General features: G+C 42.3%; 2 protein-coding genes across 3 annotated transcripts in view; both read right to left on the reverse strand.

The window, feature by feature from the left end:
* The window catches only part of CLCN1 (chloride voltage-gated channel 1), a 76,161-nt gene extending 66,388 nt beyond the window's left edge, over positions 1 to 9,773 (reverse strand). The window contains exon 1 of the mRNA XM_019474106.1: positions 9,613 to 9,773. Within this exon, the coding sequence (XP_019329651.1) occupies positions 9,613 to 9,663 (51 nt within the window). The 5' untranslated portion in view covers positions 9,664 to 9,773. The remainder of the gene's footprint in view (positions 1 to 9,612) is intronic.
* A 6,078-nt stretch (positions 9,774 to 15,851) lies between these two features.
* The window catches only part of CASP2 (caspase 2), a 20,299-nt gene continuing 11,320 nt past the window's right edge, over positions 15,852 to 24,830 (reverse strand). The window contains exons 6-11 of one of the 2 annotated variants that reach the window (XR_657949.2): positions 23,312 to 23,440; positions 22,769 to 22,859; positions 22,593 to 22,654; positions 18,732 to 18,881; positions 18,533 to 18,642; positions 15,852 to 17,890 (exon numbers count right to left, since the gene is read on the reverse strand). Coding sequence is in view for 1 of the 2 variants with exons in the window: in XM_009287147.2 (XP_009285422.1) it covers positions 17,756 to 17,890; positions 18,533 to 18,642; positions 18,732 to 18,881; positions 22,769 to 22,859; positions 23,312 to 23,440 (615 nt within the window). In the remaining variant the exon portion in view is untranslated. The remainder of the gene's footprint in view (positions 17,891 to 18,532; positions 18,643 to 18,731; positions 18,882 to 22,592; positions 22,655 to 22,768; positions 22,860 to 23,311; positions 23,441 to 24,830) is intronic. The other variant, XM_009287147.2, reaches the window with a different exon arrangement.

Genomic DNA, 24,830 nt, shown 5'->3' on the forward strand with positions numbered 1-24,830 from the left:
ACCTCTTTCCTTATGTTCAGACGGAATTTCCTGTGTTTCAGTTTGTGCCCATTCCATCTTGTCCTGTCACTGGGCACCACTGAGAAGAGTCTGGCTTCATCATCTTCGGTCTTCCAACAGATGAGAAGATCTCCCCCTGAGCCTTCTTTTCTCCAGGTTAAACAGTCCCAGCTCTTTCAGCCTTTCCTCATATGAGAGATGCTCCAGTCCCTTCATCATCTTTGTGGCCCTTTGCAGAACTCTCTCCAGTAGCTGCATGTCTTTTGAACTGGGGAACTCAGAACTGGACACAGGAGTCCAGGTGTGGCTAAATTCTACAACCTCTCCAGGCAACCTCTGCCAGTGCTCAATCACAGCAAAAAACCTCTTTCCTTATGTTCAGACGGAATTTCCTGTGTTTCAGTTTGTGCCCATTCCATCTTGTCCTGTCACTGGGCACCACTGAGAAGAGTCTGGCTTCATCATCTTCGGTCTTCCAACAGATGAAAAGATCTCCCCCTGAGCCTTCTTTTCTCCAGGTTAAACAGTCCCAGCTCTTTCAGCCTTTCCTCATATGAGAGATGCTCCAGTCCCTTCATCATCTTTGTGGCCCTTTGCAGAACTCTCTCCAGTAGCTGCATGTCTTTTGAACTGGGGAACTCAGAACTGGACACAGGAGTCCAGGTGTGGCCTCGCTGCAGCTAAGTGGAGGGGAAAGATCACCTCCCACAACCTACTGGCAACACTCCTCCTAATGCAGCCCAGGATACCATTAGCCTTCTTTGCAGCAAGGGCACATTGCTGACTCATGTTCAACTTGGTGTCCACCAGGACCGCCAGGCCCTTTTCTGCCAAGCTGCTTTCCAGCCAGTCAGTCCCCAGCATGTACTGGTGCATTGGATTATTCCTCCCCAGGTACAGGACAAGTTTGTTGAACTTCATTAGGTTCTTCTCTGCCCATTCCTCCAGCCTGTCAAGGTCCCTCTGAATGGCAGTGCAACCCTCTGGTGTATCAAATACTCATCCCAGTTTTGTATTACCTGCAAATTTGCTGAAAGTTTACTCAGTTCCATCCTCTAGATAATTAATTTAGAGGTTAAACAGTATTGGATCCAGTATCGACCCTTGGGGTACACTGCTAATGACTGGCCTCCGGTTGGCCGGTCAGTTGCTACTGATCACAACCTTTTAAGCCCTGCAGTTCAGCCAGTTTTCAATCCACTTCGAGGTCCACTTGTCTAGCCTGTACTTAATCAGCTTGCTATGAGGATGTTGTGGGAGACAGTGTCAAAAGCCTTGCTAAAGTAAAGATAAACAAAATCCACTGCTCTCCCTTCACCAACAAGCTATCACCTGATCGCAGAAGGCTATCAGGTTGGTTAAGTGTGATTTTTTTCCCTTCATAAATCCATGCTGGCTACTCCCAATCACCTTCCTGTCCTTCATGTGTCTGGAAATGGTTCCCAAGATGAGTTGCTCCATCACCTTTCTGGGGATCAAGGTAAGGCAGACCAGCCTGTAGTTTGCTGGACTTCTTGCCCTTTTTGAAGAGAGGAATGGCATTTGTTTTCTTCCAGTCCTCAGTAACCACTCCCGATCCCCATGACCTTTGAAAGATAATTGAGTGGCCTTGCAATGAAATTGACCACGCTCAGCACTTGTGGGTGCATCCCATCAGGTTCCATGGACTTGTGTATGTCCAGTTTGTTTAAATGTTCCCTGACCTCACCCTCTTCCAATGAGGGTCCTTGCTCTTTGTCACCCAGTCCCCTGCCCCTTAAGCAGAGGGCCCACATTTTTCATCACCTTCGTTTTGCTGCTGATATACCTGTAGAAGCCATTCTTGTTGCCCTTCATGTCCCTCACCAGATTAAACTCCAGATGAGCTTTGGCTTTCTTAACCTCATCCTTGCACAGTTGGCCAGTGTTTCTGTATTCCTCCCAGGTCACGCGACCCTGCTTACAGCTTTTTATGGCTGAGTTTTGTCAGGAGTTCCTTGTTCATTCATGCAGGCCTCCTGCTGCCTTTGCTTGATTTCCTACTCATCAGGATGGATCATTCCTGAGCTTGGAGGAGATGATTCCTGCACATCAACCAGCTCTCTTGGACCCCTCTTCTCTTCAGGGCCATATCCCAGGGGGTTCTTCCAAGCAGATCCCTGAAGAGCCAAAGGCTGCTCTCCTGAACTCAAAGATTGTGAGCTTGTTTTTAGCCCTTCTCCTTCCTCAGATCCCGAGGCTGTCCTGGACCTTCACACCCCCAACCAGTCCTTCCTTGTTTGTAAGTATCAGGTCCAGCAGAGCACCTCCCCTTGCTGTGTCCTTGATTATCTGTGTTTAGAACTAGTTGTCAATGTGCTCCAGAAACTTCCTGGATTGTTTGTGCCCGGCTGTGCTGTTGCTCCAGCAGATTGTTTCCAGGGACTGTGAACATGAGGCTCTTTCAGTTGTCTGAAGAAAGCCTCATCTAATTTTTAAGTCTCTTTGCAGGACTGTGGTCTGTACCTAGGCTGACTACATACTCAAAAATGGATAGTTATTTTCCTGTAGCTGTTAAAAGCAGTAATTTCTTTTTAACAGTGAAATATTTTGTCAGCTTCTGCAAGTGATCTTCAGGCAAATTCAGTTCTCTTCAGCATCCCAGTAGAGCTTTGGGTAGCTCCGAGTCTCAGGTTATAGACACCAATAGTCACTATAGTAGTTTACACAGGGTCGAAGAATGTGTGTGGGTCCAGAAGGTAATGTACTTAAACACTTGTGTTTCCTCACATCATCAAATCAGAAAGGAACATACTGCATGTAATTTGTCAGAGTTTTTAGAGCTGCAGGTAATGGCTTTCTTTGAAAAGGTGTAGGTGCCACTCACACTTGCATTAGCACTGTGAAATAAATATGGTGAAGTTGCTTTGTATTCTTATGTACTTTTAGAATCTACTCTCAATACCAATAGCTGATAAGCAAATATTCCTGATCCATGACCTTTTATAAATATTTTGTGGAAATGGATGACTGTCAATCCCAACAGTCACCTGGTTCCTTTAAGGACACATAAGAATCAATTACTTCACCAGGAGGCGGGAATTTGTTGTAGAGACATATGGCTCAGTTTTAACAATGTGAGCAAATACTATAACCCTGCCTATATCCTTAGCAATGCCCAAAGATTGAAGTTTCTGTTGCAGTAACAACTTGTGGATGATCTCTTTGCCACTCCTATGTTCGGTGTGGAGGCTTGTACCATTATCAAATACAAAAGCATAGAATGCCTTCACATGCAGATAACCAGCAATGAAATCTGGTTCCTCAAGTAGTTCTAAGTCACTTAATAGTGAATGAAAACACTTTCAATAAGCAGGTTCTGATAAGGTAGTCTCCAACATTAATAGCCTGTCTGTCCTCCCTCTGTGTTAACAAGGTAACAGAGTTACCGTATCATGCAGGTGTGTGGAAGCTGTTCTATCAATACTAACAGCAGCAACTTCAGCAGCAACTTCCTCCTACTTCACTAAAGCAAGCATTGACAAAGTAACTTATTTTTACGCAGTGTTTACCGCCAGCTTCTCTCCAGCATGCCCGGGTTCTTTGCTGTGATTTTGTGGAGATTCACGACAGTAGCTGAGTTTACCCTGAGGATTTGTATTTGCTGTACGTTTCTGTATTGATGCATTCTTTCTCATATACTGTACTTCGTATGCCACCTGCTGTACAGCTTGGGCAGTAACCTCTGTATTCCAGTTGCCCCTCTACTACCGTTGTTGACAATTTTGCTAGCAAGAGGTCTAACTTTTTGAAATACCAGGAATGCTAGTACATGGTCTTTCCAACCCCCTGCCCCAAACTTGTCTGAAATAATTTAATCTGCTATACTGCCAAATTAGGTTGCAAGTATCAGCTGTGAAAACAATGATGTATTTTCTTTGTCCACATAAAAAAGCCTATAGCATGCAGCTACCCTATTAGGTTTCGAACAAATGTGGGATGCCCCCTTACGCCATTTACACAGAAGCAGGTCATTTTACTTTTTACAGCACAAGAGCAATGGCAAGGGTTAGATTGATCAGCATGCTGCCAGCCCATGGCATTTATTTGCTTGGACAGGAGGTCTGTACAATTTGTGGAAAAGCTTAAACTTGGTAGCATTATAAGTAAGGGACATATAGCTGGGCAATCTCACTGAAGTATCAAGGTATTCTTACTGCTACTGTGCTACCGTTGCAACAGGTTTCTCAGGAATAGACAACTGCAATGCTGAGAGACAACACCGCTGCTAGTCAGCTAGCTCCTGGTGTGCGAGATCTCCACTTTGTATCTGGACACCTCGAGTTGTTTGGAAATAACATATTAAAACATACAATTCCAGACACCTTCATGACAGAACCCAGTACCTGAATGATGCTGGAAATGGGTGAAAAAAAGTTTTTCTGCAAGTAGCAGAAAAAGCTCCTTGCAGCACCCTGCTAGGACCGTGCCATCTAGGGTAAGGTGCCTGCAGGCAACCTGCACCTCTGAGGCTGCAACTGCTCCAGCGGTTCAGTACAAGGCCAACATGGGCAACAGCCAGGCAAGGTAGTGCCAAGTGGGAGGCAAAGTCTTTAGTGCCGTTTCTGCTGCACGTGTTACTGTTAAATCAAACTTTCTCCATGGGAAAAGCATTTAGGTCAGTAATACACAGCACTGGTGCGCAGCTGTGGGTGTCACCTCAGGAAGTCTTGCCTGGGTTGTTGATTAGAGAGGCTGAAGGAAGTGAGTTTATTCATCCTGGAGAAGAGGAGGCTGAAGGGGGCGGGGGTCTATTTGTTATCTGCCACTACCTAAAGAGAGGGTATAGACAAGATGGAGCGAGGTTCTTCTCAAAGAGGCACAGGGAAAGTGCAAGAAGCGATAGCCATGACTTGCAACAAGGGAAAGTCATGCCTGAGCAGGGGGTTGGACTGGATACTGCCAGAGGTCCCTTCTCATCTAAATCTTTCTGTGACTCTCTTTTTTTCACTTTGATAGAGACAAAACCAAAATACTGGCACACAAATTTAGATTATTAATAGAACTATGAAGACCAGGTCTGCTAGCAATACAAACTGGAAATTAGAGAATTTCTTCAAGAAGCTCCTAGGTCTTACAGTGGAGCTTATGGCCACAGCAAAATACATGAAAATTTCCTCTCCCCATGTTTTAAAGAGGTAGGGCAGCTCTGAACATCTCTCCCATGCAGTGATGGACAGAGCACTACTTTGTTGTTTGGGGAAGAGGTTCTTACATAAATTATCTGCAACCAGAGTGGATAGGACAGCTATGAACTTATGATTTGTCTCTAGGGCCTGGCATTCTGGAGAAGTAAATCTATACACAAACCACCCTTTAATCTGCTCCTAATCAATGAATGCCATGTGTATTCCACCTTACTAAAATCTTAAAAATAAAATCCATGTTACTTTAAGAAAAAGCTAGTTGTTAGTAGGCCTGTTCTTGTTTTTCTTTTCCTCAGCCTTCCTCCTGGCATGCCAGGTGGCACTGGAAACATGTTGTTACTCACTGGGATTCTGAAACTGTCCCATCCCTCAGCTAGGAAAGGTCCAGGCACAGTCCCACAGCACAAAAGCAGGAGGTCTGTTTGCTCGGTGACTGGCTGACGGTTACAGAAGAGGAGCACTACTGTGTGTACATTGCAGGGGAATGCCTTTCAACTTCCCAGGCATTTGTACCATGCAGCCAGGACAAGACCCTATCACTGATTTCTGCAGTGAATTTCTGACAAGGCAAGGCATTAGTTTTGTGATCACACTAATGCAAAGTGGGGAGAGAAATGAATGCAGATCTTCAAATATGCCTATAGAACTGAGTCAGTAGATGCCAAAGCAAGGGGAAGTAGACGGCAAGGTGGATATGGTGGACAGGTGAATCGGAAGCCTTTAGCTGCAGTAGGTATTAAATTCCAGTCTGACTTACAGGAAGATGGGCAATGGACCTCTTCTTTTCACTTCTGTTAGCTTCAGCAGAGGCCGGCCTGTGAGCCAACAAATACTGCCAGTATACAAGAGGTGACTCTCTCTCCCCAAAGACTGAATATGAGAAGCTAAAAATTGTTCCCTAATAGCAGTAGGTGATGCTCCTAAATGCCTGCACTTCTAATCAGACAGCAAGAAACTGAAGAATTCTTTTCTTTCTTTTTTATTGTCATTGTTAGTAGCCTACATCTTGCCCTGTAGAGCTTGGCCCTGTATTCATCTGCATCTTTTGTCCTCTCCAGCTTTGGAATTAGCAATAGAAATCTGCACAAGTGATTTGTCTCATGACCTCAGTTCTCCAGGTCTCTTCTGCCTTCTAACATTACTTTCTGTATGATTGACAACATCTTCAAAAAGAAAAAGAGGAGAGGGGGGCTGTGGAGAATCCCCCCCACTGCCTTGGGACAGCACAGGGAAAGGGACACATGGGATATTTTTAGAACAGAATCCAATGGCAGTGATGTGAGGAAGGCACAGAGAAAAACACAGCTGTGAAACCTAACACTTGGCTACATATATACTGAGAGCAGGAACAGCAGAGAGAGAAACTGAGGAGACACAGCAGAAGACAAGAGTGAGAAAAAGGTATGTGAGGATAACAAGAGAATGGTAAAAGAGTAAGTGAAAAAAAGGCAATGAACACCAGGGAAAGAAATGGCTAAAAGAGAATATGGGAGAGAAATGGCAAAAGACTGAGCCAGGAGGAGAAAAATTTAATAAAGTGGCCATGTTATATAAATAAGCAGAGATACTTTAATCACAGAAGGGATCAAAGGACAAGAAATGGCCAGCTGACATATCAACACTCTTACATAGATGATTTGTGATCTTGAAGGCTGACCAGCAACTATGCAGTCTACCATCTCTCCTCATCCCAAGGTATAAGGGCTTCATAAGTGACTTAGGTTTTGGATTGTGACACTGCAATAGATTTTTTAAATTAGAGGAAAATAGCTGTCATTCTTACAGTCTTTGAAGTTAGGTGATGACCTACTGTCTCCCTTTTACTATGGACCAGCATACCCAGAGAGCAGTGACTGCTTTATGTATGAAACCTGATGTATGTAGCATTAGTTTCGAAGTGCTCTCTGCTACTGTTCACTCACTAAACAAGAAAGAGCTAACATGACTGACTACATGGACTGGATAGCGGTAATGATGATACTTCATAGGAGTATGCTCATAAAGATAGCATTTTAAGGCATAACTTGCTAAGACACTCAAATCCCAAAAGTGTCTGGGATCTGCTTGAGGCACCTACATCCAGAATTACAGTCCCTTGTTCACTTGCTACCTAATCCTTATAACTGTTCTTCATCTTTCATGTTTTGAGAAATAATTCATCCTTCATCAAGGTTAGTGATTCAGCATCTACTTAGCACTGATGCCTGGGTTAGATCCAGCAACTAGCTGTTCTCAGTAACTAGCTGCTACTCTGCCTGTGATCCCTAAGGACTCCAGTATAGGGTCATTCTCAAAGAATTCCTAAATTTATAGCCAACTCCTTAATGAAATAGGTTGTAGCATAGTTGCCTCCTTATCATAAAGCTTATCTGGGATGTGGATGACTTGAATTCAATTAAAGAACTAAGTGTTTTGGGTTTATCCATGCAGACAGCTACCATTTATTACACAATCCTGTCCTGTCCAGAAGCCAAAAAAGCTCTCTGTGGCAAATATTTGGGATAAATTTATAAGTAAATGAAGATCATGCAGTACATTGTCTTGCTTTCTTTCTTGAATAGCTAGTTAGTAATGTACAAATGTTTTGTCAAAAATGACTTGCCTTAGTTTAAGTTATACAGATTATGCTCTTTGAACTCAAGAAATCTAATACCAGTTGTGTCTTCCCACAAGCATTCAAGAAAACTGTCACTAGTCTAATACTCTCACTAGTCTAGTTCTAAACTAAAGAATCTAAAACTGAAGATTCATGAGTTTGTTACAGTTACAGAAGAAATATAGCCATTTTCCCCAAGTAGCATACTCGCTATTTCTGCATCTTTTGCTGTCTCATGCTCTCTTCTTTACCACTTCTTTTGTTCAGTTTTGTAGTATTTCCTTACAGTTCAGTACCTCATGCAATTTGATCAACTCAGAAACCAACTCAGTTTGAATTTTTGATCTCAGAACCCAACTCTTGTTCTCCCTCCACAAAACTTACATGTTTGTATACTGTGCAAACAGGCCACTGCAGTCCCATTATGTTGTACATTAGGCCCAGTCTCAATGCTCTAGTGTTGGTGCTACTTGATCCTGACACTGAGGATGCTACTTTTTTGTATTGGACTACAGAAAGCCAGGCCAACAGAGATGCAATATTTCATAATCCAGCCTTTCCACTGTAATGATTGGCTCCTTCAGCAATGGTAATACTTGACAAGTGATAAATAGCGTTCTTAGTAAAACACTGTTGAGCTGAGGGCACGTGCTTGTGATGTGCCTATGCGGAGCACTAAGAAATTTATATTAATTACATAAGTCTGGATTTGAAATCAAGCTTTCAGTCATAAAGGGCTATATGGTCACACTAAAGATCATACAATTCTTCATTCATCTGTAAGGCACTATGTCGTACACAAGAGCAGGGCTTAGCAGCAGAAAATGTTGAACTGAAAGCTACTCCCCTGGTCTTCACCTCAGCTTTCTCTTCCCAAAGGCAACCATACATTCCCCTTAGTAAACCAAGTGTTCTAGCTTCTATAGTCTCTCTATCTTTCTTTAGGGTAGCTCAAACAAGATGAGATTTCATGTTTTCCTCAGCCCCAACACAGTCTTATTTGTCTCCAAACACTGCTACCAAAACTTTGCATGGTCAGGTACAAACAGGCCGCCATTTGTTTTTAGAGGCTGGGATTCCATTCATGCTGTTCCTTAGGCAATCTGGAGTGTACGATGCCAAGTCTCACGTCAATTACCAAAGGAAGTGGCTTTTTAGATACAGTACAAACTGCTACCTCAGCTTGTCCAGAGAAGTGTGAGGACTCATGAGATGCAATAAATCTTAGTTCTCCTAGTTGCCAGTAATCTCTTAAAGTACTTAAAGCAGAAAGTGGGGCAACAGCCTTCATCCAAATACCTGTAAAACAAAGCAGTGCAAGACCCCACTGGGATGTGCCCAAAAGATGCCATAGAGCAGCATGCTCTGTGCTCTTACAGCACCCGTTAACACCCAGCATGGCAGAATCCTAACCACATCTTCTGGGAGCTGTAGCAAAGGGCAGGGAAAGGTTTCAGTACCTTATCTGTGGTTGTCTGGAAAGAGGAAACCCATTCACAACCAGCAGTTGCATTTCTATACAGCTCTGCAGACTATGTGTCCCTACAGACCCAGCCCTGAGTCTCTCCAGCATTTTTTTCTTGGTCTGGTGAATTCAGTGATGTAAATTTTTCACCCACGGGGATTAGGAACGGTTCCCATTTTCATACTTAGGAAAGGAGAATATGGCCTCATTCTCTCTTGGAGGAAGACGCTACTGGGGCATGTGCTCAGGCAGAACTCTCACAGATTCTTCCTAGTGCAAACAGGGAAGGATATTTGTAGGCAAAGAAAGTGTTTAGCCCCTTAAGCAGAGAAGGGAACAGCTATTGTGTAGGAAACATTCTGTCCTCTTGCAGGTATGGTACTCACCAGAGTTTGTTGGTATCGGAACGCTTTTGTTGGAGAGGCATCCCCAGTCATATCCCCAGAGACAACGTCCTGTGGAGTAAGGGTTGTTCAGGGCAATGTCTTCCCGTCTGCTCTCCACGGCAAAATCATGGAGCGAAACAGACACAAGGCTTCAGCTAAAATCCCACAGAGCCCCCTGAGAGAGAAGGTTACTGGTGAGGGAAAGACAGAGAGGGAGACTGTAACCAGAGACTCCCTGCCCCCTCCTGTTCAGTCTGTGCTTGGACACAGCAGCCGCTTCCCTGCTTTAATATCTCTGCTGCCCTGGCACCAGGACAGCTCAGTAAATTAACAGGTGGTAAGGTTTCCCTCTCCTCTCTCAGGCAGTATCATTCTTCACTGCATTTGGAAGGGGTCAACAGTGGGAACAGAAAGAATGGGGACTGATGACAGAGAGAGACTAGGGAAGAAAAGGATGGAAATTAAAAATTACCAAAATTAGAGACAAGAGAAACATCCTGCAACTTGAGCAGGATCATTGCTACAACCTGTTTCAGGGACAACTTTGTGAAGTGTCAGCATCTGAGAGGGCAAGTTCTCCTAGCAGACCTTGGAAGACTATTCCTTATATAAATTACATGGTGTCCTCACATTTAACATAATTTTTCTCAAAGCATACCCATTATTGCTGATTCCCGGGCCACAATACCTCACCATAAATAAACAGCCTTCCTCACAGTCTTTGTTCCTTCATGAACCGTCATCCACTGGAATAACCAACATTCAGTATCTTTTTCAGACAGAATCACAGGATGGTAGAGGTTGGAAGGAACCTCTGGAGGTCATCTGGTCCAACTCCCCAGCTCAAGCAGGGTCACCTTGAGCAGGTTGCCCAGGACCACTTCCATATGGCTTCTGAGTATCTCCAAGGATGGAGACTCTGCAACTTCTCTGGGCAACCTCTTCCAGTGCTCAGTCACCCTCACAGTAAAACTGTTTTTCCTGATGTTCAGAGGGAGCCCTCTGTGTTTCAGTTTGTGCCCATTGCCTCTTGTCACTGGGCACCATTGAGAAGAGCCTGTCTCTGTCCTCTTTGCACCCTCTCTTCAGGTGTTTATGTACACTGATAAGATCCCCCTGAGCCTTCTCTTCTCCAGGCTGAACAGTCCCAGCTCTCTCAGCCTTTCCTCCTATGTGAGGTGCTCCAGTCCCTTCATCATCTTTGTGGCCCACTGTTGGACTCTCTCTAGTATGTCCGTATCTCCCTTGTACGGAGGAGCCCAGAACTGGACACAGGACTCCAGGTGCAGCCTTGCCAGAGCTGAGTAGAGGGGAAGGATCATCTCCCTTGATCTGATCTGCTGGCAGCAGTCCTCCTAATGCAGCCCAGGATACCATTAGCCTTGTTTGTGGCAAGGGCACGTTGCTGGCTCATGTTCAACTTGGTGTCCACCAGAACCCTCAGGACCTTTCCTGCCAAGCTGCTTCCCAGCTGGGTGGCCCCCAGCATATATTGGTGCATGGGGTTGTTCCTCCCCAGGTGCAGTAGTCTGCACTTCTTGTTGAAGTTCATGAGGTTGACTTTATGAGGTTTCAACTCTTAATGATTCTTTTTTCCATTTTCTTTCTAATTTTTTCCCAACATCCTCAGAAATGAATTTCAAGTTTTGAAACATTTTGTGATAGACAGATACACTGAAAGAATGCATATTCTAACAACTAAATAGATGTCATTTCATTCCTGAGAACTACCTTGAAAAGATCTCGTATTTTCCTCTTGTGTTAGTGTTGGGGTTTTTTTCTTAATCTCTGACTAGAAATGACACGGGAATATAGAAGACAACAAAAAAGCTATGCTTAACCAAATTTATTATACCTAAAACCAGTCAAAGCTGCTCAACAGCACAGTCAGGAAAGGTTCATGGGATGTTGAGGATCCTGGAACATCAGTAGGGGTCCAAAGTAGGGAGGTCCTGCCTCCTGCCCTTCTGTGTGTTCTGGGCCTTTGTCACAAGAAAAGCAAGAAGGAACTAATAGGGTAGAAAGGGCAAAACCAGGGTGCTGCTCTGGGCTACTGCCTTGAGAAACAGAGCACTGAGCAGCCGTGGTAACTGCTACGTCCTCAGCTGAGTCGTAGCTACTGTCTACTGTATCCTGAAGCAGCAGCAAGCCCAGAGGTCTGTGGGGAATGGGGCAGATAATACAGGCCACAGCTTTTTTCACAGACACCTGCTGTTTTTTCCTCTGTTATCTGGAAAGCTTTTCAATCAGGGAAATTGATAAATTCTATATATGTCGAGGCAAAGCAGACAGTTACTTAGGGCAATATCATTACTTCCTAAGCTCTTTCTCCCACTAAATAAAGATGGGTGACATAAGGGTATGTGAAAGGTGAAAGCATCTCCTTTATTAAGGTTATCCAGTCAAAGACCTTTTCAATGCAGAAGGAGATGATAAAGAAAGGGGGAAGCCACAAACAAAAGCACATGGAGACTCAGACCTGAGAGAAAAGGGATAACAAAGATGATGCAAAAGACCAAATGTCTCCAGTCACTATTTGATGGGCTATTAAGAAACTACAGGCACAGCTTTGGAGAGGGCCAGCCTGGACTTTGTAACTAATAAGGGGGAAACGAGGAACATAAGAGTTTGAGATATTTGAACTGGGTCTGTGGGACTATGCAAAACTCGTTAAGGAAAAGGGTCGGGGAGGAACAAAGTGGGGAACAGATGGAAAGGGGACAGTTTTGTGAAAACCAAGGCTGGTCAGTGTGCTTGTCTGAGCATTGCTCCTGACCACCAGTCTGTCCTATCTTCTTATTAAATCTTTTCTTAACTGTTTTTCCGTGTAATCTATCCCATGTACCCGAGTGCTGTAAAGATGAGATGCCAGCAACTGGTGAGACTGGTGTGAGTGAATTTGGGGTCAGCAACTGCAGTCAGACCGGGGGTCTAGGGGCTCTGGGACTGTGCTGCCAGCAAGTGGAGCAAGTGGGGTCTCAGCATCAGTAGCTGGAGTGACCATAACTCTCTGGATCATCTCATGGGGTGCCCAGAGTGCTAGCTACAGGTGAGACCTGTGTGAGGAGACTTGGTGCCAGCAACTGGAGTCAGACCAGGCGTGTAGGCACCCCAGGCCTGTGGTATCAGCAACAGGAGTGCGTGAGCATCTGCTCCAGCCTCTAGGATGGGACCAGTGTGTGTCCTGGGCGCAGTTGCTGAGGGGACCAGGATGAGCGAGGCGAGGCAGGGGCTCAGCGCCAGCAGCTGGAGCAGGACTGTGGGTCACAGCCCTTGTGCCAGGTGCCAGCTGCTGGGGGGTGTCTGTATCTTCCCCAAACCTGGGATGCATGCATGTAATTTGGTGGCAAACTTCAATCTGGACTAACCAGCGAGTAGGAGGCCATGGGTCTGGTCAGGGGTATTAGGTAGGCAGAGGGGTCATGTTGATATTCAGTGGTACCCATGGGTGTGTGGTGCCTGTGGGATGAGCATGTGAGCGCACCTGTTCATTAGCAACCATCAAGCTGGACTAGCCAGCAGGTAGCAGACCCACGGCGCAGATAAGAAGGCCCAAGATTTGGGCAGGGGTATGGGAGAGACAGAGGGGCCATGCTCTCTGGCTGCTCAATGGATCCATGAACATACTTGTGAATCTAGAGTGGGGGTGCGAGTGTTTTCACTACTGAACTTCAATCCCTACCAGCCTGAGAAAGGGGAGGTGGCTGTCTATATTTATGCTTTGAGTCCTGGTAGCACTGAAGCTGGGTGCTGCTGGGTGCCTTATCTGTTGCAGTCTGTGTAGCCAGCCACACCAGTGTCCTCCGTACGTCTGTCCGTTTCCAAGATGCACACTCAGCCTTGCTACTGTTTGAACCTGCAAATGGAAAATCAGCTTGGGATGGAAAGCCTGGGGTTGCTGGGCTGGGCAGGAGGAATACCTAAGCCACAGAGCTGCTAGAAGGAGCGGCAGCTTATAACATCCCTTCACTGTTTTTTTCCGTGTAAAATCAATTTAGAAAAGTTAAGCATGCTCAGTATGACCTTTTCCCCCTCACCCTTTAAGTCACTTGTAAAGTGACTGAATACTAACAGCTACCTAGTTTAGGTTTTCTTTACAGAAAAAAACCCAGATCCAAATCTAAGTATTTTCTCAGTGCAGCATGATGCTCACCTTTGTCAAGGCGTGGTTTCTATGAGAGGTGTTACTGTTTCTCCTTATTTTGCAGCTGAAAATCAGAACTTTTAGGAGTGACAAAGGAAAAAGAAAAAAGTAAAAAAAAATCAACAGCCTAAACCACAGCAATTCCAGTTATTTTTAAGCTGGAGAAGTCCAAATACAACCCTGAGCTCTCTGAAAGACGTAGTGAATTACACAGAAGATGTCTTCTTAAGAGTTTGTGCACACAGGCGTAACAGTTTAAGCAAAACTACAGTCTGGAGACTAAGTTATACATAACAGTGACCATAAACAAGGCACCAAATGCAGATGAATGGAAACAAAATAATACCAAACCTTCACAAGACAGAACTCTACAAGTAGAATTGGCAAAAACAGCAACACTAGGCCAAATACCGTTGAGTAGGACTTAGTACTCGTGCCTAGTGAAACAGCTCCACCAAGGCTGCTGGCCCTGTGACAATGGTCAATTACAACTTCTCTGGAGATTCTTGTTTCACTCCTTTCCTTTAAAAGAAACTGTTTTCTGTATGCATACACTAATGACCTCATCCCTGTGTAATGAAGATGATCTGTTACGTAACAATATCTTCTTTTCTTGCATTTCCTTTTCCTAACCTAATAATTTAGTGTTGTGATGTCGTGAAGAATTTTCATACCCTGAAGAAAAGGGCAAGAACGCATTGCACAACACAGGTACAGTGTATGTTAGGAGTATCAGCTTGGCATAAATTTTATTTTACAAGATGTTTTAGCCAAATCTTTTGATGTTTTGGAAAGCATGCCCTCTTTCAATACCATTCTGTACATCCTAATTTTTAAGGAGATCAATGACTATTTTTACAAAGTCAAATCCTCTGAGTATCGATTACTTTTCGTAACGGCGCATAGGGAAACAAAACCAGTTTAGAATAACTAAATTGTTCTACTAATAAATACAATGATTTTCATGCAACTCAAGATTTGTAAAATACCTTGTCTACATCCTGTTCACTGTTTTCACTCCCTGTCCCACAAAACAGAACTTTTGACCTTATTATTCTTTTGGTTTTGAGCCAAAATGTGAACCAGTTAACACTTTCCTGCTATCCCAGCTATTAAAGTCATTCCTTAAACTATGCTAGTAGCTCAAAACTTATTTCTCTGAAAATAGAAACATCTTGTTTACTTCATCTTCTGTACTACTGTAAACACTTTCTGCACAAGTAGATGTTGGTAATTCCACTGCTAAAGTTACTACTAGATTTCCTGTACCAGAATTTGGTATTACTGAAAAAACAATGTACTCTTTCCATAAAAGAGAACTTAGAAGACACACCCTTCTAGGTGTCACGGATGAGACAGAGTAAATGGCAACCTCTAGTGGAACTGGATACTGGGGTTTATTTTAGACCTAATGAGAACAGAGCTTTTACACCTTCTCACTTCACACTCACTCACTGGTTTTCTCCCAGGTGCATTACCTAGGTCTCAGCTTCCCTTCCCAGCAGTGAGATCATTGCTGGTCTGTGAAGGTGGAGCAGACAGTTGTGTTGGTTCTGTGCTTGTGCAGCTGCTTGCAGTTACCAGTCTTGGGCATTAAAGGTCAAGGCCTCTGGGCATCCCCTGGCATTCGTTTCCATGCAGCTCTCTGATCCCCTGGATCCTCCTCCACTTCCAGGATCTTTCCTCCAACTAGTATCTTCACCTTCTTTCTGGGTCCTTCCTCCTTCCAAGACTGCTTCTGTTTTTCAGGAACCCTTCTTTTTGGCACCAACTCTTCTTTTGAGAACACCAAGCCCACAGTTTTCCCAGTCTAAATATTTTATGTGCTGAAACACAGTATCGGCCTCCTAATTGGTGGTTCTGCCTCATATCTCTTTATTAAAAATGCATTAACTTTAGTTTAGTCCAGCTGTTATCAAAATTCACAAGCAGCCCATACTGGTTGCAGCTAGCAAGTAGCAGGCTTCTGCCTGAGAGTTCAAAAGCGCCGCTGGGAGGTACTATCTCAAGAAGTTATGCAAAATTCTCTTTATATAGAAGCTCCATTTCCACACAGAGGTATAACTCTCCAGATGGAAGATACCGCACAGATTAATCAAACAAGAATTCTTTATTTTGACACCTCAAGGCAGTAAAATACAAGTATACAAAAAGTATATACGAAAGTGGCAGTGATAATGCAACTTGATGCAATCCTACAGAAATCTAATCCATCAGAGTGGACTGCTTCATCAATATAAGTATCTGTAAAATATTGCACCATTTCAAAGAGGGAGCACTCGGGAAGAAAGTGTTTATACTCCAGGGAGGTACAACAGCCCCCCTCAACTGGTATCTTAAACTTCAGAGTAAGGCACCAATTGGCAAGTATGATCCTTGTTCTGTTTATCACATGTTGTGTGTAAGGTAAGTGCAAGATGCATGTTAATGCTGCACCTTTGTCAGCTGGAGGAAACACAGCCTTCATTTTCCTAGGCAGAACAATAAAAAAAGCACATGCCTAATTTTCCAGCCTCCCTCCATATCCTTTTGCGCTTCCTATTCATAATTCTATCCTGAAAAAAATACTTAAAAAGCCACACTTACATAAAAAGAGTAAGCCAGGAACTATGCCAACTTACTGCTACAAAATGGAGAAGATCGGGACTCAAGTGAACAGACTGTAGTCCATATGTAACCCAGTATATCAGGACTTAGGATCTACCACAAAAAGAGAACAATGCCCATCTCCCATGTCACATCAAATGGGAGTAACTGCAACTGGACACAAGCAAGAGACAAATTACAGCATGAAGAGACTGTGTAGGAAATTTCCAAAAGAAGTGATGGATTATGCCACAACATTTCTTATTGACCAGTTGAAATGACACTTTGCAAACAATATTGACTAAACAAACAGCTTTAAATGATCATGGCTGAAGAAAGAAAACTCACATAACAGGGTAATAATGTGAAACTCTTCCCTTTCATTTAAAAGGGAAACAAACTGCAGTGATAAATAATCCAAGCAACATGCTTAGACTGTAAAGAGCTGCCTTGACTATTTTTGTTAATTAAACAAAAGACACAAGATCCTTTTGTACAAGGCTGTAGGGTTTCAGGGATTCAGTTGTACAGTACAATTTATAGACTCCTGAGAAGTTGGTGGATTGAATGCTATGCCTGTTGTGACACACAAGTACTATGGCAAACAAATTCCTCAAAAGTAATATTCCATGCAGTTGTTCACACTTGGGACTAAGGGGAGCTAATCTAGAATTTCTAGATTCAAAACTCTTTCTGGGGCAGTTTACGGAGGCTTATTTGTCTGTATGAGAAATCCTGGATCTCTATTTGTTTTGCTGATAACCTGGGATGTCTTGTAGTTCTCTTCATAACTTGGCTACAGAAGGAATGTGCAAAAATAGACTTTTAAGTGATCAAGATGGATAGGGAAGTGTCAAGTATTGAAAACAATAACCTTCCATTTTAGAGAGGGGAAGGATTCTCCTTCACAGGGGAGCCCTTTTCTAATGTGCACAGGAGCTGACTGTCCTGCATGAAGAACCAGGCAGAAAGTATTTAAAAATTTTAAAATACAAGCATAAGATAAGTAGCATTGTATGAATAATTTTCCTTTCAGAAAGGCTTAACTTTAAAAAAAATTGTATGAATAGTCTGTTTCCCTTTTCATATTCACTTTGCTTACAAACGTCCTTGTGTCTCCTTCCAAAGGATGTTCCCACTTCCTCCCAGTTCCAGTGCTGATCCTCTTTCCATCAATTTCTATACATATGGAATAAGTCAGGATATTAGAATTTTAAACCCTGAACTGAATCAAATTACAAAGAGAGTTGCCAGATTATTTTAGAAAAAGACATCAAGAATTGGACTGGCCAGATATAAACAAGCTTTCCTTGCTTGTGCACCTGATGTCACAGCCCATAAGAATGAAAACGTAGACATCCATACTCAAAGTTCAGCTTTGGCAGTATCTCTCTTCCAACAGAGCTGGCAGAGTTATTTTCCTGGCAGATAGCCAGGAAACAGGTAAAGGTCCCGACAGAGCGTGCTACAATATTCTGACATTTCCTTGCAGCGGTGAAATTCTGTGCCTGGGGCATAACCTTCTCGTTGCTTGATTTGCCTATTCACCTAGATGTGAGATTAAAAAAAATAAAATGACTGGAAGGATTAAGAAGACAGAAGTAAGAAAAATGTCACTGCTTTCTGTACTCATAGATTATTCTGTTTAACTTATTAAGTAGTCCCCCCTATGTATTATCTTTCTAAATTATAAAGAAGGATAGAGAACTAGGGTACAGTTCCACAGCAGCTCAAGTTGCCGTGGTCACACTGCTGTCTTTACTCTCTCTTCGCCCATTTTCTTAGTCTTTCCCTTATGTGAGTGCAAGCGCTTGTGCAGCTATGTGGTGAGCTGGTTCAGGGAATGAATCCACCTGAAAAAAAGTTATTTCTATAGAAGAAAAGTAATCTGGCTTACCAAGAATTAGTTGTTCTCATAAGTTCACCATGCGACTGCACAAGTGAAATGGAAGGAGTCAAAGAAACAGCATTTTTACTTTCGTTAAGCTGCTGTAGAGGGGGGGATGGAGTGCGTGTGTGTGTGTGGGGGTGGGTGGTGTATAAAAATGGGGAAAGAAGTAGTAATTTTGCTACAAACAAGGCAAGAACAATTGCTTTAATAGTAGATTAATCCCGGCAATTTGAAGCACTGGAAGGCTCTTCAGAAACCAGGTAAGTGTGGGAGAGGAGAGGAAAGTCACTCCAGCTCACCTTCACCAACATGTCAGCCACATGAGTGTCTCGTGAGTCCTCTGCAAACACAGAGGTGAGAGCCTCAATATACCAGGATCCACGCTTGGTGTTTCGCATGGCTGCAGTGCCTGAAAAGAAAGTGCGTATGATGAAGATTCTGGGGAACAGACACCTAAAGCCTCCTTATGCCCTAACAATTAGGGCCTCTCCCCAGTACCTTTCAGACAAGCATATCCACAGATCATATCAGAGCATGTAGGCAGACGCAGCTTGAGATTTTCTTCCTTGTTTGCATCACTTTCCTCACAGCCTGGGGAATCTGACCACTCTTTCCCATCTCTTTGATCCACTCCCCGGTCTGTCTCATCTGGGGGGGCAATAAACAAGGAGGGGGAGGGGGGGAGAAGAAGAAAAAAAAAAAAAGGAAAAAAAGAAGAAATTATCCTGAATTACTGGATGTAGTTTTCCTGTACTTCCTTAGTTTTGGGCTCTGGTCAGCAATGCCACAACTGGTGTTAAGCAGAAAGCTTTTGCATGAACTTTAAGCCTTTTCAGCTTTTTTTAAAACTCATCTGAAAGTTCTTCTGCACAAACTAATTCAGATAGCAACAAGTGCTAAACCTGCTCAACCTAACATGACTGTTAGTCCGCATGCCGGTTGATCCCCTCCCCCCACCCCGCCCTTTTCCTCTGCAGATCATGGCATAATGGGAAAGCAAAGAAGTTTCTGATAGTTCTTCACCATGCATGGAAAGATTTGATGCCTAGCCCTAAAAGTTTCTATTTTCCACTTTTACCTACCTTAGAAATGTCCAAAAATGTCTCGTCTAGTTTGCAATGCTAACTACCCACTTATTGCAGAACTCAAATGAGAGCTATATTTTTAGTTGCTAAGGTCTACCTCCAAGACATCAAGAAAACATGAACCAAATATGTCACCTAGTTCTAAATCCTGACTATAATATCACTTGTTTCAATCAAAAGCATAAATTGTGCAATAGTAAAATGCAAAATAATTTGACCCCAAACACGAGAGAGAGAACTCCAGTACATGGAGATTAGTTTAAAACGTGGAGAACATTTAATGTCCTTTCCGTCTACCTCCAAGACATCAAGAAAACATGAACCAAATATGTCACCTAGTTCTAAATCCTGACTATAATATCACTTGTTTCAATCAAAAGCATAAATTGTGCAATAGTAAAATGCAAAATAATTTGACCCCAAACACGAGAGAGAGAACTCCAGTACATGGAGATTAGTTTAAAACGTGGAGAACATTTAATGTCCTTTCCAGGATTCATTAGTATGTATTATGACAAGTGTAGATATTCTCAATTGGTTGTTTACATGACAGTTTCCATTGTAATCTATACTAACTGCTTAGTGGCAATAACTTTAAGAGTCCAGCTATGTTGTAAGAAAAGTAAAACTACATTTTACAGGTTTTCTATATAATTTTGCCCTTTTGTTCTTTTGTTTTAAGATGAGAATCTACTATTCTACTTACTTCCTAACAGCATGGGTCAGATTCTAGTCTTAGGAGGCATAAGTGACCACTTCAGAGGCCTTCCTGTTATGATGGCTCTAGGTTTTTGTTGCCAGGTCATGCCTAAGAAATGCATTTGGATTTCTAACCCTTTTACAGGCAGTGGCACTGGTGGCATCTCATAATTATGCACAGGAAACGGTCAATTCTTAAGTCAGCAACATTGTTCTTTTCCTCCAAAATGAAAGCAGCAGTGGGAGGAGTGTGATTGTCTGACAGGCTAGATATAGCCTATAATTAAGGCTCCATAGCTCAAAATTTCATGATTACCTCCACCAAGTTCCTTCATCATCTCTTTAAGGTAGCAATGCAAATTCTTCCATTTTTAACCACACTTTTTTCATGTCTTTTATCACACTTCTCCAAATACTTTCAGTTCTGTATCTTTTTAAAAATTTAGTGTACTGTTCACAGTATATGTTATTTCAGGTAAGACTCAGGTAATTTTACAGTCAAGCTATATTATTCACACTATCATCATCCCATAATGTATAAAGTCGAAACCTTTTTGATTAAAGCTTCAGAATTAGATGCATGTCTTCAAACACCATTCCAGTCAACTTACCAATGTAACTAAAAAGTATAAAGCACTAACCCTATCGGGATATTCCTCTGCATACTTAACCTCTAATTTCTATCACCAATAACTGCCACCCAGATTGATCCAGTCTGTTTAAATTTTACTGAAGCTCCCAGATTGCTGTTTTCCCAATTGATTTAAATAACTACTAACTACCTATTTGTCATTATTTACCACAGTTCTTCACTTTTCTGGATCAACTACTATATTAAACACAGATGTCAAGCAGCTTCAAAGTCTCATTTTATGTCATAGTGAAATCTGACTGTTTGTCTTTTCCCATTGTTTTCTGTTGCCACCAGTTTTTGACCCACGACTACTTAAATTCTTTAGTAGACTCCTGCCAAAGGCCCTTTGGAAATTAAGTAGACTGTACCAACTCTTCTTTATCTACATTTTTAATGTGTCATTAATAGAAGATAGATAAGGCCTATTACATAAACTTAGGGAAAAAGAATAACCTATGCATTTCTCATTTTGTTTCAACTGGTTCCAGCTAACTTGCATGGCATAGAGAGACTGACTACTAATCTAAAGTTGTCCACACTATTTATACAGTCTTTTAAATGCTGCTTTTTAAAAAAAAAAAATTGTATTGGCTAGTTTAACCTTTGAATGCTAACATGAAAAGCTATACATTTCTGTTGACAGCTCAATTACTTTGAAACTGGCTTTCCCCTCCAACTATTAATCAAGGTTTAAAAGAGAGGTTAAAAAAGGTAGTTTTGTGCTTTTTTTTTTTTTCCTAAATTAAAGAAAGATTTTTCCCTTTCAGTTTCTCACGTCACAATCCTTTGTCTATTGCAGTATCCCAGTTCTGCAGCATTTTGCATAGCTTTCTTAACTGAAACCTTTTTGGGAATAGGAAGGCCAAGCCTGATTTGTTGATGTGTACAGACCTATTATGGTAACATTACAGTCAAATAAACCTAATTACCTAATTAGGTGAGCTGCCACTTCTGGCTTATTACACTTACTTCCACACTGTTATGAGTCTGTATATTCATATTTGTTCAAGAGTATCTAAAGGTTCAATAACATAAGGAAAGCAATCACATTCAATTCATATTGTAAACATGCACATTACAATATTTCCAAATGCTTAAAGGACCAAATATTTTTGATACCCAAAATACTTCATGTAGACTTTAGGTTTTTCTCTGCATTGGGACTAAACACGAGTAGGTAACAGGTGAAGGAAACATTCTCTTGGCTAGAGGACAAACTATAAAGCTCAGCTAAAAATGAAAAAGAAGGGAGACAATTGCAAGGAACAAAGAAAAAAAAGGGGAAAAAGCATACACACTAGAAAAACTTCTCTCTCACAAGGGAAAAAACAAAGCTTTCTAAGACAGAACTCCTCTTTGGAGTATCTGCAGTTTCACAGCAATCTCAAAAAGTCCAAACACTTTCGGGAAAAATTTGGTCATTAGCAGATCTGAAAGGTAGTTAAGTTACAGACGTGTTTAGTTACAAAAGGAGGGAAAATGAATAGCAGAATTAAAAAAAAAAATAGGAACAGAAAGATTGGAAAAAGAACAAGTCTATGAGAATCCAGAAAATAATTCTGTAACTACAACAGGATCTGGAAAAGGGTGTAAGGAAAGGTCACTTGGAGGCTGAAAGCAGGATAAGGTGAAGGAGAAAAAAAAAAAAAAAAAGATTAGGCCACAGACTCAGAGCCTGACAGCTTGAGAGACACCACCACCAGAGACACAACACATCCTGGATCAAGAGAAAGACAGGACCTCAGACAACACTCCAGTGCTAGTGTACCACTCCATGCTGTGCTGCAATTTGATGCACCATATGCCCCACTCCCCCTACTGCAGGCATAGCGAGAGAAAGCCTCAATATATGAGTGGGATATGATAGAGTTTTTTATCACTAAGGTGCTCTGGGGTCTGCAAGTCAATGCACACACCTCATGCAGAGCAAAAGACACTTACAGAGCAACAGATGCAGTGGCAGCAGCAGGGCAGAGGGAGGTGAATATGGGTCCCACTTACACCTGAGAGAAGCAAAGAGGAGAGTTGACAGCAAGTTGAATGTGAGGGTGTGTATGTGTGTAAAATGAGCCTTAATGGCACGCCAAATACATGGCCTTTAGTATTTGGGCACTCACCTCCACGGCAGGCCTGAATAAAGAACATTTTGGGCTTATTCTGGAGATTTGGACAGTTTGCATTATCAAAGAGCCGGAAAGCCTCCTGCAACTGAGAGAAGAAAGAAGATAAATATACTTCACTGCAGCCTTCTGTGAGCCAAACCCAGTCTCACCTTGCTTTCCTGTATTTTGGTAATTACCTCACCAGTCTTGATATTTTCTCCTTTATCTCCAAACTCACCGTGTGACAAACACATCCCTTCCTACTAGTTTGAGTTCATGCACTCTACCTAGTACTTGTACAGAAAGACAGAATGAAATAGCTTCTCCCACCTGCTCTATTTCTATGCCATTTTTTATCTTACAGACCTCTCATAGACAGACCCCTGCCCTTTTCTTCCCACAAGCCCTTATTTTTTCCTTTTTAAAAAATGTAAATCCTCAGTCTCCCATCACTTCACCTTCTCACTTTTTTTTTTTTTAAACATTTTTCCTCTTTCCATTGTTACTTTCCAAGACATAACCTACAACACTACATCACGTCAGGACACAGGAATATACCTGTAGTACTTTGCCATCACTGCCATAAATCCCACCTTCCACACCGTGGGAAAGTAAAGCTACAATACAGGAATCCACATCCCGGTGATCTGGCATCTTAGAGAATCTCTCCAATGCATTCTGCATCTCCTGGAAGAGAGAAAAAAAAATGCCTTCCAGACTTGCACAGGGTAAGTGGGTCAATGTACAGGGAAAAAACACAAATGGTTCTCCTGTTATGAAATAAACCAGGACAAAAGACATGTATTCCATTAAAAAAAAAAGAAATCAGCAAAATGTTCTTGTTCTTTCATCTAATATTCAGTCCTAAGTATAACATTGTGAAGCAGGAATCACTTAGGACATCTACATTGCTATATGGCCAACAGGGGGATGCAGCAAGTATCTGAGTTGGTACATACGGATTCAACATAGGAGACATCAACTGCTATCTATAGAGGTTTTACATTGACACTTGAGTCTGGCTGGGATGTTGGAGCAACTTAACAAATACACAGTCTGGTACTTCAGGCATTCAAACACTAGTGATCAAAACACAACAGTTTAAAGTAGAAAACTTCAGGAACTCTGACAACATGGCAAGTGTAAAAGTCTTATTATAATGTTGCAAAAGCTGCCTTCTTGAATAAAACACTTTAACAGGTTCTGTACCACTTGGTTTCATAGGGATCTAAAAGGAATAAGAACAAATGATGCTGGAGAAGGCAGCAATTGCACTCCTAGGGAAAGAGTGCCTTGATTCAGTCAGTCATGGAACATTGCTGATTTTCCTAAGTGAAGCACAGCCACTTCTCTAGCAAAGCAAAGACTGAAAGAGCGGAACTTAACTGCATAGATACTGGAAGACTGATAAATAGGATGGCAATTGACTCCATCAGTGAACGGACATGAAAACATCACTTATGCTTGCAAAGACTAGGTCAAATATTTGCAAAGTTTAACTTTTAGGATAGCAGATCGCTGGAAAAGTCTATCTAGAGTAAACTGGAGACTTTATTCATTTGTGGTTTTAACACGTAAGCCAGGTGTGCTCTAGAAATTCACGCCCCTTGCACTACAAGGGTTCAGACTAGAGTAGTACCTCTTGTGGTCCTTTGTGATCCTACTTTCCATCGTAAAGTCCTCTGCCTTCCAAGCTTCTTCATATTTGTCAGTATGCTAGCAGACATCACCCCATTTAGCCTTATTTTCTATTCCTAAGTGACCATTCACATCTTCCTGTTCAAGCTTAGTTATACCAAAGGCAAGCTCTTAAGATGTTTATGTAACCGTTACAAACTCTCATCCATACTGGTTGTGAAGTACTAGTGTCCTGGTTTCAGCTGGGATAGAGTTCATTTTCTTCCCAGTAGCTGGTACAGTGCTGTGTTTTGGATTTAGGATGAGAATAATGTTGATAACACACTGATGTTTTAGTTGTTGCTAAGTAGTGCTTACACTAGTCAAGGACTTTCCAGCTTCTCATGCCCTGCCAGCGAGAAGCTGGGAGGGGGCACAGCCAGGACAGCTGACCCAAACT

This window comes from Aptenodytes forsteri, unplaced genomic scaffold (assembly GCF_000699145.1).
Source record: "Aptenodytes forsteri isolate BGI_AS27 unplaced genomic scaffold, ASM69914v1 Scaffold216, whole genome shotgun sequence".
Classification (NCBI taxonomy): domain Eukaryota; kingdom Metazoa; phylum Chordata; class Aves; order Sphenisciformes; family Spheniscidae; genus Aptenodytes; species Aptenodytes forsteri.